The sequence below is a fragment of the Nematolebias whitei genome, chromosome 1, assembly GCF_014905685.2.
Source record: "Nematolebias whitei isolate Nwh7 chromosome 1, NemWhi1, whole genome shotgun sequence".
Taxonomy (NCBI): Eukaryota; Metazoa; Chordata; class Actinopteri; order Cyprinodontiformes; family Rivulidae; genus Nematolebias; species Nematolebias whitei.
This window is the reverse complement of record NC_056498.1, coordinates 5,929,160-5,943,039: the sequence shown is the minus strand read 5'-3', so window position 1 is coordinate 5,943,039 and position 13,880 is coordinate 5,929,160. Positions and strand designations below refer to the sequence as shown.

The following is a 13,880-nucleotide window of genomic DNA, read 5'->3' as shown; positions in this document are numbered from 1 at the left end:
TACACTCTCAGCAGGGTCCTGGAGGGTGCGTGGGAGTTTGCCCAACCGGTCTACATGTGCTTTGTGGACTTGGAGAAGGCGTTCGACCGCGTCCCTTGGGGAACCCTGTGGGGGGTACTCTGGGCGTATGGGGTACCGGGCCCTTTGATACGGGCTGTTAGGTCCCTGTATGACCGGTGTCAGAGCCTGGTCTGCATTGCCGGCAGTAAGTCGGGCTTGTTCCCGGTGAGAGTTGGACTCCGCCAAGGTTGCCCTTTGTCACCGATTCTGTTCATAACTTTTATGGACAGAATTTCTAGGCGCAGCCAAGGTGTTGAGGGGATCCGTTTTGGTGGCCTTAGGATTTTGCCTCTGCTTTTTGCAGATGATGTGGTCTTATTGGCTTCATCAGATCGTGATCTACAGCTTTCGCTAGAGCGATTCGCAGCCGAATGCGACGCGGCCGGGATGAAGATCAGTTCCTCCAAATCCGAGGCCATGGTCTTGAGCCGGAAAAGGGTAGAGTGCCCTCTCCGGGTCAGGGAGGAGGTCCTACCCCAAGTGGAGGAGTTCAAGTATCTTGGGGTCTTGTTCACGAATGAGGGAAAAACGGAGCGTGAGATCGATAGGCGGATAGGTGCAGCATCTGCAGTGAAGCCGGCGCTGTACAGGTCTGTCGTGGTGAAGAGAGAGCTGAGTCAAAAGGCGAAGCTCTTAATTTACCGATCGATCTACGTTCCTACCCTCATCTATGGTCACGAGCTTTGGGTTGTGACCGAAAGAATGAGATCTCGGATACAAGCGGCCGAAATGAGTTTTCTCCGCAGGGTGTCTGGGCTTTCTCTTAGAGATAGGGTGAGAAGCTCAATCATCCGGGAGGGACTCAGAGTAGAGCCGCTGCTTCTCCACGCCAAGAGGAGCCAGTTGAGGTGGCTTGGGCATCTGTTTAGGATGCCTCCTGGACGCCTCCCTGGTGAGGTGTTCCAGACACATCCCACCAGAAGGAGGCCCAGAGGAAGACCCAGGACACGCTGTAGGGACTATATTTCTCGGCTGGCCAGGGAATGCCTCGGGATTACCCTGGAAGAGCTGGCCCAAGTGGCTGGGGAGAGGGAAGTCCGGGCCTCCCTACTTAGGCTGCTACCCCCGCGACCCGACCTCGGATAAGCGGAAGAAAATGGATGGATGGATGGATGGAACTTGAGACAACTGATCCTAGAAACAAAACCACTGAACTGTTCCTTCAGCTCATTTAGATAGACAAACATTTAAGACACGTGCAGGTCCTGATCCTGTTATGTACGCTTTCAAATGACACTTTGGGGTGGGGGAATGGAGGTCTAGAGGTCTTAAACCCACAGCAAAGCAAAACCTGTCATTCAGAGAGAGTTTCTAACTTGGTTAAACTTCATGTAAAATTAAGAAAGATGGTCAAACCTTCAAGTTTCAGTCACAAAACAGGTTAAATCAGGTCATCTGGACAGTTTTTTTTGGGAGAAACATTTTGTTTTCATCTGAAAGACCATCAGTCTGAGGCCTGCCACCAAGATCTGTCTTATAAGTATCACCTCAATGATGTGGCGCAAACCAGTCTGCTGTGGAGTTCCCAGAAACTGTCTTTACACATGCAAAAAGAGACAATCTGTCCGACTTTTCATGTGTAAAGTAGGGGTGTAACAATACATCGATTTACATCGATATATCGATGAAATGATTAATGATTCAATTATATTGTGGCAAAACTAAAACATCGATTCATATAGTCATCTTTAAAATACACTTTTATTTTGAAATTCCCAAGACACGTCTGTGTCACTATTTATGTGCGCGTCCGCGCCCGCTCCCTGCGGCCACCCCCTGCGGCTGCCCCCTGTGGCCGCCCCTTGCGGCCGCCTCAGCAACATGGCAGACGAGGCAGAAAACAGATGATGAAATTCACTCTCCTGCTATATTTTAAATAAACACTGTGGAAATAATTTGGAATCTGACAGAAGGACGGATCAACAGAAAACTCATGTCGTATGCAACAGGTGCCAGTGTGAGTTAAAATAACCGGGAAACAACAAATTTTGCCGTTCACCTGAAGAAGAAACATTGATAGTCATGTTATGCAAGCTCAATATCTTTTTTTGTTTCTTTATAACTGAACGGTAATCAGGACACTTTTAAGTTAACTGGTTTAAAAAAATGCACTTAAACATGAAAAATGAGAGACTATACTGAACAGGTAATTTATTTTTATTTTTTCATTAATTAAGTTTTTTTTAATTATTATTATTTAAATGTCTGGTGCCTGTCATAACAGAAATAAAATGGTTAAATCTTATTTTAATTGTTTTTGTAATTTATTTATACGTAAATGAGATGGGCATTTGATATTGCAATATATCGATTGCAGACTAGAATCGAAATCGTATCGCGACAGACTTTGTGATAGAGAAAATCAATATAATATCGTATTGAGGTAAAGCTGGTGATTTACACCTCCTAATGTAAAGACAGTTTCTGTGAAATCCACAGCAGACTGGCTTGAACCACGTCAAGGAGGTGCTAGTTATAAGACAGATCTTGGTGGCAGGCCTCACACTGATGGTCTTTCAGATGAAAGACTAAACATTTCTTCCAAAAAGAAACTGTCCAGATGACCTGATTTAACCCGTTTTGTGGTTTATTTACCTGGATGATTGAACTTAAACCTTTCTTCAAGTTTTAGATTTGTACCGTTTCACTCAAATTAACTTAATCTTTATGAAATGAATATTAACAGGATTTTATTCCCAGTGGATTTTTTTAAATATAATTGGGAGAGGAGAAATTGAGGGCAAAAGGCAGACAAAAACTTTTTTTTTTTTTTGGTCATAAAAGGCATATAAAAGGCAGAGCAAGACTTAGTTGTATAATTATTGTTCATATTTTCAGATTATCACGTTTGTAATTTTACGATTTGCTAGTCTGAGCCTGAATATGCCTTCATGACCACAGGGGATGTGTCAGTAAATGTAAAGGATGGTCCAACACTGACCTGGCATCAGCTTCACTGTAGTACTCTCGAGCAACAATGTCCTCAAACAGCTCACCTCCCGTGACTCTGCAGGAAGACAGAAAGCTGGAGTCAAGAACATGGAGGGGACGTCTCAGACAGTTCATTTCGCATTTCTGTTTCTGTGCTCGGATCATGTAGAGCAAATCTGGTTCTTTTTCCAAACTAAATGTTTGTCTTTTCAGCCCCCCACAAGAGGTGAAATCGTTCCATCACCGACACAATAACTTGCTCCGTACATGTGATCTGAGCTGGAAGGAAATGACATTTTTCCATGATCCAGTTCCAGTGAGCTTTTTCCAGTAACACAGATGGAGATATGTATAATAGAAGGGAAATGCAGTAATAATTTAGCATTAGAGTGTACGCCATGCAACAATTAGACCATTGTTGTTCATGTACAGCAGATAGTTGTGATGTATGGTAAGAAACTGGGTATAGAAATACTGGAGTATACAGAGATATACAACATAAGCATAATATAAAAAATATATATTATAATTACTCATGAATTAGTCGGTGTCCTGCACTAATTAATAATCGTTCTTTATTCTGATTGGATTCAATCAGCTAAATCTGTCCATGGCCAAAGAGACTTCTTTCCCTATATCAAACTATTTTGTACAAAAATACAAGAACTTTAATGACTTTAAATTGTGATTTAGCATAACTGAGGCACTGAACAACGACCTTGTTCTGCAGGAGTTTTCAGTCTCACGTTGTTCTCAGTTGTTTAAACCACTGGAACCCAAGCTTTAATTAAAAATATTGTACAAAATAAAGATAAAAAACTGCTGGTTTCTGTCAGACTCTGACCATACTCCAAGGAAGGCGCCCCACCCTGCCAACAGAACAAAACCCCCTGCCAGCCAAAAACCCCACCCTTCGCTGAAAGTTCTGCTACGTCCGGACGACGATTGCAACCACAGAAAAGGCGTTGACCTAGCATTAGTAATGTAGCACTCCGCTACCCGCACTGCTCAACAAGCACCCTGCCAAAGACCGTAATCTAGGGTAAAGCTGCAATTTTTTTGCCCAAGCCCCAAACCGGCAGATCAGGTCAAAATGACGTGCTTTATGGGCCGGTCGGGCTTTTGATGCGGTTTTAGAAGTGACAGCGTGTTTTTTTTTTTTACTTGGGTGCACACCTGCAGGGGAGGATCTGACGTGAGACCATTTCCCTGGATTACCTGCAGATTATTTTCCACCCCGAGTTTGGATAACAGTGGACTATGGGATGTTTGGATCCCACATTATCCCATCCCTTGGATGTTCTGTCTGCCAGACCTGGTTCTGGACTGCGGTCTGTGAGGGCAGCTGCTGCGGGTCTTTATTACCAGCAAGCTGCTGACTGGAACTGCTAACAAGATCACGCCACTAACAGAACAGAACCATGATGTTGAAAGAACCTCACTGCTAACCAAATCACACTGTAGATTTTTTTAGTATGTTAGTATTTTTTACATGTTTTTTAGTATGTTAGTAGTATTTTAATATGTTTTTATTATGTTATTAGTATTTTAATAGGTTTTTATTATGTTATTAGTATTTTAATAGGTTTTTTATTATGTTAGTAGTATGTTAATAGGTTTTTTAATGTTAGTATTTTTTTACTATGTTTTTATTATTTTTGCTGCATGCTTCGATATTTTTTTGTTTGTGTTTTTTTTTTTGGCGAGTCTAGACGTTCTTCTCGTCCTAAGCATTTCATTGCATTGTTGACCTTGTGTTGATTTTGCATATGACAAATAAACCTAACCTGAAACCTATTGTTTTTTCGTACCCAGGACTGCAGCAGAGGCACGCTAAAGCCTATGGACATAGAGATGTGGCGAGATCAATTTATTATTATTTTTTGGCGGGTCAACGCCTAGATTGAGTGGGCGTTTCCTTCATCCTCCTTCAAAACTTACTTTCCTTCCAAGAGGATAGTTGGACTGAAAGTTTGAAGAACTTCTTGTTTTTTTATTTATGGGGTTTATGGAATTTCATGTGTTGATATGGAAATGTTGTGGGATGAAGTGTTTGTGGGTCATAACTGATGGCTTGATAAAATTGTGTAAACTGCCTTAAATGTTATACTTCGTGGCCAGTGTATTAGTTTATGAGCTTTTTACCTGTGCAGGGAAATTATTTTCCGTTTACTGTACTTGGTTATTCCTAAACCTCAACTAATAAGTTTTTTTGTGCTGTCAGCTCCAGACACTGCCCATGACTTAATTAATGCTTTATGTAATTAATCCCCCTTTTACCTTAGTTTTGGGGGTGGGTTGTTACAGATTGACAACCAGATCATTAGCTGTGCGCGTCCGCCGACCATTAACTATAATATTACAATAACTACAAACTGGATTCCAAAAAAGTTGGGATACTAAAATTGTAAATAAAAACTGAATGCAATGATGTGGAGATGGCAAATGTCAATATTTTATTCGTAATATAACAGATGACAGATCAAAAGTTTAATCTGAGTAAATGTAACATTTTAAAGGAAAAATATGTTGATTCAAAATTTCAGTGTCAATAAATCCCAAAAAAAGTTGGGACAAGTAGCAATAAGTGGCTGGAAAAAGGAAATTGGGCATATAACGAACAGCTGGAAGACCAATTAACACTAATTAGGTCAATTGACAACATGAGTGGGTATAAAAAGAGCTTCTCAGAGTGTCAGTGTCTCTCAGAAGCCAAGATGGTAAGAAGATCACCAATTCCACCATTGTTGCGCAGAAAGATAGTGCAGCAATACCAGAATGGTGTTACCCAGCGTAAAATAGCAAAGACTTAAGTTATCATCATTAAACATGCATAACATCATCAAAAGATTCAGAGAATCTGGAACAATCGCTGTGCGTAAGGGTCAAGGCCGTAAAACTCTACTGGATGCTCATGATCTCCGGGCCCTTAAACGTCACTGCACCTGAAACAGGAATGCCACTGTCAAGGAAATAACAGAATGGGCTCAGGAATACATCCAGAAAGCACTGTCAGTGAACACAATCCACCGTGCCATCCACCGTTGCCAGCTGAAACTCTACAGTGCAAAGAGGAAGCCATTTCTAAGCAAGCTCCACAAGCTCAGACGTTTGCACTGGGCCAGGTGTCATTTAAAATGGAGTGTGGCAAAATGGAAGACTGTTCTATGGTCAGATGAGTCACGATTTGAAGTTCTTTATGGAACACTGGGACGCCATGTCATCCGGACCAGAGAGGACAAGGATAGCCCAAGTTGTTATCAACGCTCCGTTCAGAAGCCTGCATCACTGACGGTATGGGGTTGCATGTTTGCTTGTGGCATGGACAGCTTGCATGTCTGGAAAGGCACCATTAATGCAGAGAACTATGTTCAGGTTCTAGAAAAACATATGCTCCAATCTAGACGTCATCTCTTTCAGGGAAGACCCTGCATTTTTCAACACGATAATGCCAGACCACATTCTGCAGCAATCGCAACATCATGGCTACGTAGGAGAAGGATCTGGGTACTAAAATGGCCAGCCTGCAGTCCAGATCTTTCACCTATAGAGAACATTTAGCGCATCATAAAGAGGAAGGTGCGACAAAGAAGGCCCAAGACGATTGAACAGATAGAGGCCTGTATTAGACATGAATGGGAGAGCATTCCTATTTCTAAACTTGAGAAACTGGTCTCCTCTGTCCCCAGACGTCTGTTGAGTGTTGTAGGAAGAAGGGGGGATGCCACACAGTGGTAAAAATGGACTTGTCCCAACTTTTTTGGGATTTGTTGACGCCATGAAATTTGGAAACAACAGATTTTTCCCTTAAAATGATACATTCTCTCAGTTTAAACTTTTGATCTGTGATTTGTGTTCTATTCTGAATAAAATACTAGATGTTGGCACCCCCACATCATTGCATTCAGTTTTTATTCACAATTTGTTTAGTGTCCCAACTTTTTTGGAATCCGGTTTGTATGATAATCCAATGACTCTTTTTAATAAACAACAAATCTTATGTCTTCCTTTCTTTGAAATATGTTTTTAAATCATGCAAAACTGATTTGCTTACAAAAGCAGTAAAAGTTTAATTAAAAAGTCCGTTTTTGGGGGGGTTCTGACTTCTAATTATAGTTACTGTATTTTTCATTGTACAAGTCGCGTTTTTGTTTTTGTTTTGCATAATTTGCATAATTTGCATGCGACTTGTATGCTGAAGCAACGCATTTATGGATTTTTCCCCCATATTTATAAACCAATTTTTGGCTGAGATGTGACTGTTTTCATTCATTCTGACTGAAAAATTTGAACACTACCATTTCAGCCACTAGATGGCAGCAGAGTAGTATGGCATGCCGTTGTATCATGTAATAGGTAAAAGTGGCTATTAATGACACAATCAACCTGCCATAGCCTGCCACAGTCATCTGCCTCGAGCAACCAGATCAGTTTCATTTCGCTGCGCCACACCGGCAAAATGCAGCTGATTTGACTGTCAAAGTGCATTTATCAAGCAAAAGTTACTGAAACACACCTTTGCTATAAAGTCGAGCAAACAAATTGTTTTTAGGTGGTTATCTTGTTAGATTTCAAAGAAATGCACAGAGGCTCGTCCCTCTGTGCGTGCCTGCTTCTGCGAATTGGGTTTTGAAATGCAGCTGGTTTGACCATCAAGTGCATTTATTAAGTAAAAGTTCAACTGAGACACACCTTTTCTATAATTTTAAATAAACGATTGTTTTTAAGTGTTAATCTTGTTAAATTCTTGTTAAAGTCCTCCCGTGAACACTCCCGCGGCCACCATTTGGCAGCCAATTGATTTTTGGCACAGCACCGGCCCACATTTCTGGGTGGTCAGTGGTGACGCGAAACAAATGCGACGCGTCACCACAGCGGTGACACATAATAGATGTGATGTATACGGCAAAGTGACATATTTATGGATTTTTCCACTTTATTAGACAAATTTGGACATTGCGACTTGTAGGGCAATGAAACGTGTATGGCGGAAAATAAGGATAATCTGTCTCGTTCGAGGTGGGCTCAGAAAAAAAAAAAAAAAAAAAAAAAAAAACTGGTTCGGGCCGGGCTGATTTTTTAAATGAAACTTAATCTAGGACAGTGATTCCCGACCCTGGTCCTCCATAACACTAACCTGCATGTTTTAGTTTCCATGATTTGTCACACCTGATTTGAATGAATGGGTGATGAACAGCCTTCTGCAGAACTTCAAGTAATTAAATCACTGACTCAGGTGTGTTGGAGCAGGGAAACAACTAGAACATGCAAGGTTGTCTTCCAGGAGGACCTGTGTTGGGAACCACTTGTCTAGGGGAAACAGTCATGCACCGTCTTGATTGGCTGACATTCAAGAAGAGTTGGAACAAACATCAGGTGAACTATCCAACAAGGTTAAGTATGGTCCTCTGGACAGTTTCTTTTTGACTGAATCCAATCAGAATAAGCAAGATGATTAACTAGTATTTAGTGCAGAAGACTAACAACTTCGGCCATGAATGCCTCAAACAAATTAGTGGGGAAGAGGGCAAACTTCAGAAACCATCTGAGCACCATCAAACTGGTTGACCCACTATGTGAAGGTGCTATTTATAAGACTGAGTTTGTTGTGGATCCTCGGACTGATGAAGTCTTTTGGATGAAAGATGAAATGTTTCACCAACAACAAAAAATGTCCAGAGGACCCGACTTAACTTTGTTGGATTTTCCTACCTGGATTACCGAGTATCAGATGAACTAATTACACGGATTACATGTCAGTTTTTCTTTAGACACAGCACGGTAAACCCTTGCAACTTAGTCCGTACAGGGGTCTTAGCTCCAGGGGCATTTCAGAGAGACCTGGCAGAGTCATGGGGTCTGAAGCAGTTGACGCGGAGCTGAGCCACGCCAGCTGTGTGGGCTGGACTTATTCCTATGTCAGCCAGTGACGTACAGTGCAGTTACAGTGCAACATTAACGCACAGTTTGCATCAAGTGCCAGTTCTGATGTAATTGGAGCCATCAGCTACACATACTGTTGTAGAAGCAGCCTCACAGGATGAATGTATGTTAACAGGAAATATTTTCATTCAGAGTGCAGGGCCAGTTTGCATCCATTTGCTTATGTAAATAGGGCGTGTCAGGGAGGAGTCCAGAATCCCCTCGTGCACTCAATTCTACAATAAACAGGATGTATGAAGGAACTCTTGCTTGGATTCATGCGTGCATATGGATTTGTGTGTGTGCACATGATGCTGCTTGAGCTCGCATTTGTGAGAGGAGCACTCGCACAATACGTCATTTGCTCAGCTTAATATGCACACAAACAGATTTCATGTATTGCATTCACTGCATGATGGTACAAAAAATATTTCATACCTGCTCGTCACACTGTGGCATCAGTGACATTATATAGGGGTGATGGAAAGTTTGTGAAGCATTTATAATTTTCTATATTTCTGCATAAATATGACCTAAAACTTCATCAGATTTTCACACAAGTCCTAAAAGTAGATAAAAAGAATCCAGTAAAACAAATGAGACAAAAATATTATACTTGGTCATTTATTTATTGAGAAAAATTATTGAAAATTACATATTTGTGAAAGGTCAAAGTTTGTGAACCTCTAGGATTATCAGTTAATTTTAAGGTGAAATTAGTCAGGTGTTTTCAATCACTGGATGATGATCAGGTGTGAGTGGACACCCTGTTTGATTTAAAGAACAGGATCTATCAAAGTCTGCTCTTCACAACATGTTTGTGGAAGTGGGTCATGGAGGAACAAAGGAGATTTCTGTGGAGCTCAGAAAAAGACCTGTTGATGCTCATCAGGCTGAAAAATGTTAGAAAACATCTGTGAAGAGTTTGGACTCCACCAATCCACAGTCAGACAGATTGTGTACAAATGGAAGAAATTCAAGACCATTGTTACCTCTCCAGGAGTGGTGGACCAACAAAGATCACTCCAAAAGCAAGGAGTGGAACAGTTGTTGAGGTCACAAAAGGAGCCCAGGGTAACTTCTAACAACTGAAGGCCTCTCTCACATTAATGTTGATGTTCATGAGTCCACCATCAGGAGAACTCTGAACAACAATGGTGTTCATGGCAGGGTTGAAGGAGAAACAACTGCTCTCCAAAAAGAACATGGCTGCTCGTCTGCAGTTTGATAAAGATCACGTGGACAAGCCAGAAGATAGTTGGAAGAATGATTTGTGAACAAATGAGACCAAAATAAACTTTTTGGTTTAAATGATCACGCTCTTAAGCCTCCCTGGTAAGGTCTATTCCGGGGTTCTGGAGAGGAGGGTCCGTCGGATAGTCGAACCTCGGATTCAGGAGGAGCAGTGCGGTTTTCGTCCAGGCTGTGGAACACTGGACCAGCTCTACACTCTCAGCAGGGTCCTGGAGGGTGCGTGGGAGTTTGCCCAACCGGTCCACATGTGCTTTGTGGACTTGGAGAAGGCGTTCGACCACGTCCCTTGGGGAACCCTGTGGGGGGTACTCTGGGAGTATGGGGTACCAGGCCCTTTGATACGGGCTGTTAGGTCCCTGTATGACCGGTGTCAGAGCCTGGTCTGCATTGCCGGCAGTAAGTCGGGCTTGTTCCCGGTGAGAGTTGGACTCCGCCAAGGTTGCCCTTTGTCACCGATTCTGTTCATAACTTTTATGGACAGAATTTTTAGGCACAACAAAAGTGTTGAGAGAATCTGTTTTGGTGGCCTTAGGATTTTGTCTTTGCTTTTTGCAGATGATGTGGTCCTATTGGCTTCATCAGATCTACAGCTTTCGCTGGAGCGGTTCGCAGCCGAGTGTGACGCGGCTGGGATGAGGATCAGTTCCTCCAAATCCGAGGCCATGGTCTTGAGCCAGAAAAGGGTAGAGTGCCCTCTCCGGGTCAGGGAGGAGGTCCTACCCCAAGTGGAGGAGTTCAAGTATCTTGGGGTCTTGTTCACAAATGAAGGAAAAATGGAGCGTGAGATCGATAGACGGATAGGTGCAGCGTCTGCAGTGAAGTGGGCACTGTACAGGTCTGTCGTGGTGAAGAGAGAGCTGAGTCAAAAGGCGAAGCTCTCAATTTACCAATCGATCTACGTTCCTACCTTCATCTATGGTCATGAGCTTTGGGTTGTGACCGAAAGAACGAGATCTCGGATACAAGCGGCCAAAATGAGTTTTATCCGCAGGGTGTCTGGGCTCTCCCTTAGAGATAGGGTGAGAAGCTTGATCATCCGGGAGGGACTCAAGAGTAGAGCCGCTGCTTCTCCACGTCAAGAGGAGCCAGTTGAGGTGGCTTGGGCATCCGTTTAGGATGCTTCCTGGACGCCTCCTTGGTGAGGTGTTCAGGGCACGTCCCACCGGGAGGAGGCCCAGAGGAAGACCCAGGACACGTTAGAGGGACTATGTTTCTCGGCTGGCCTGGGAATGCCTCGGGATTCCCCTGGAGGAGCTGGACCAAGTGGCTGGGGAGAGAGAAGTCTGGGCCTCCCTACTTAGGTTGCTACTCCCGCGACCCGACCCCGGATAAGCGGAAGAAAATGTATGGATGTATGGATGGATGGTTTAAATGAAAAGTGTTATGTTTGGAGAAATGAAAACTCTGCATTCCTGCAGAACATCCTGATCCCATCTGTGAAACATGGTGGTGGTAGTCTCATGGTTTGGACCTGTTTTACTGCATCTGGGCCAGGATGACTTATCATTGATGGAACAATGAATTCTGAATTATATCAAAGAAATCTAAAGAAAAATGTCAGAACATCTGTCCATGAACTGAATCTAAGAGAAGGTGGATCATGCAGCAACACAATGACCCTCAGCACATGAGTGGTTCTACCAAAGAATGGTTCAAGAAGAATAAAGTTCATCTTTTGGAACAGCCAAGTCAAAGTCCTGACCTTAATCCAATCCAGATGTTGTGGAAGGACCTGAAGCAGTTAATGTGAGGAAACACCAACATCCAGAGCTGAAGCTGTTCTGTACAGAGGAATGGTCTAAAATTCCTCCAAGGTGTTCATGACCGACCAACAGTTAACAGTCAAAACAGATGGCCGCTTGTCCTGAGCCTGGTTCTGCTGGAGGTTTCTTTCTTTTAAAAGACAGTTTTTCCTTTTCACTGTTGCCATTGTGCTTGTTCATGATGGGAGACTGCGACCATGTGAAGATTCAACTCGTCTGCTGCTTCCTTAGATAGATAACTTTACTAATTGGCTTTTCTATGTATGTGAATGTTCATGTAAAGTGCCCCGAGACAACTTTGTTGTGAATTGGCGATATATAAACTGAATTGAACCAAATTACCAGAAATGTTTAGCTGCAGTTATTGCTGTGGGGTGTCACACCAGATACTGAAAGCAAAGGTTCACATACTTTTAATTCTCAAAAATGTAATATTGGATCATTTTCCTCAATAAATAAATTACCAAGTTTAATATTTATGACTTATTTGTTTAATTGGGTTCTCTTTATCTACTATTAGGACTTGTGTGAATATCTGATGTTGTTTTAGGCCATATTTATGCAGAAATATAGAAAATTATAAAATTATAAAGTGTTAAACTTTCAAGTACCACTATTTTTGTTGTGCATAAATCAGTCGAAGTCAAACTGAGAAAGTGATTTCACTGACCTTTCCTGTATCTTAATTTGTGAATAAATGAATATTCAGTCTACAGAAGTCTATTACTTTAATATAAATCTACTTAATCTGAAGATGCAGTCTTTGATAAACGGTAAATATGACCTGCTAAATTTTACATGGATGGTTTTGTTACAATGTGCAACTCGAATGTCAGACTCCGTGGCATTTCTCAGCACTTTAATGTTGGCAGGAGATTTGACTGGTCATTATCAACTTCACATAATTCTGGCAACATATCCATCCTGATACTGTCCAATAATCCAGGTAGATTAGATAGTCAGGTCCTCTGGAAGGATCCTTCTTTGTTGAAACATTTCATTTTTATCCAGAAGACTTCTTCTGTCTGAGGAGCTGCAAAATCATCATCAAGAACATCATCCTCCTCCCAGCAGACAAAGGAAGGTGCACAGTGATTTTGAACCACAAAGACTTTCATGAGAAAGTTATGACATTCCTTAATGACTTACCGGTAACCACTTTTTTTCCCCCTCTTCTTCTTCTTTCAGCTGCTCCCTTCTTCAGGGGTTACCACAGCAAACTAAGTCGCACAAAGACTTGGTGATTGTTTTTAACGCCGGATCTCTTTCCTTGCACAACCACAGACCACTGAGCTACCACAGCCCTCTGTGTGGAGCAGAGAGCTGCCATCTAAGGAGCCTGGGGGAACAGATGGTGGGGGCTAAGGGCCTTGCTCTAGGGCACAGAATGGGGCAAATGAGGGTAGTGGCAGGTGTGGGGGTTTCACCTATTCCACACACATTTTGATGTCGGTCCAGGGAGTCAAACAGGTGACCTTCCTATCACAGGCCCACCTTCTCTAACCTCTGTGCCACAACTACCCAAGTGACTTAACCAGTGGGCCAGCTATGTCTGAGTGTTAGGGCAGTCGTCCTCCAATGGGAGAGTTGGGGATTCAATTCCACCAGCAGTAACATGTTGAAGTGTCCCTAGGCAAAACACTGAACCCCTCTTTGCCTCCGATGTGTCCCATCAGTGTATGGATGTGAAAGTGCAGATTAGTCTTTGTAACAATATAGTGGAGTGTTATTTGGAATGTGTGTGTAAATGAAGAAACAGATTGTGTTGTAAAGAGCTTTGAGTATCTTGATAAGATAAAAAGGCGCTATATAAGTACTGTCCATTTACAATTTACCAAGGAGAGGCGACACCTAAAATCCTAAAATCTAATTAAATAATAATAATAAATAATAATAATAATAATGTAGTGAACTTGACCTGATGTCAAATCTGACCAGATGGACAGAAAC

At 42.3% G+C, this 13,880-nt stretch overlaps 1 protein-coding gene across 1 annotated transcript in view; it reads right to left on the bottom strand.

Moving 5' to 3' along the window:
• The window catches only part of camk2d1 (calcium/calmodulin-dependent protein kinase (CaM kinase) II delta 1), a gene marked incomplete in the record, with an annotated part of 165,811 nt that overhangs the window by 53,901 nt on the left and 98,030 nt on the right, over positions 1-13,880 (bottom strand). Inside the window, 1 exon segment of the mRNA XM_037674786.1 lies at positions 3,002-3,067. Within this exon segment, the coding sequence (XP_037530714.1) occupies positions 3,002-3,067 (66 nt within the window).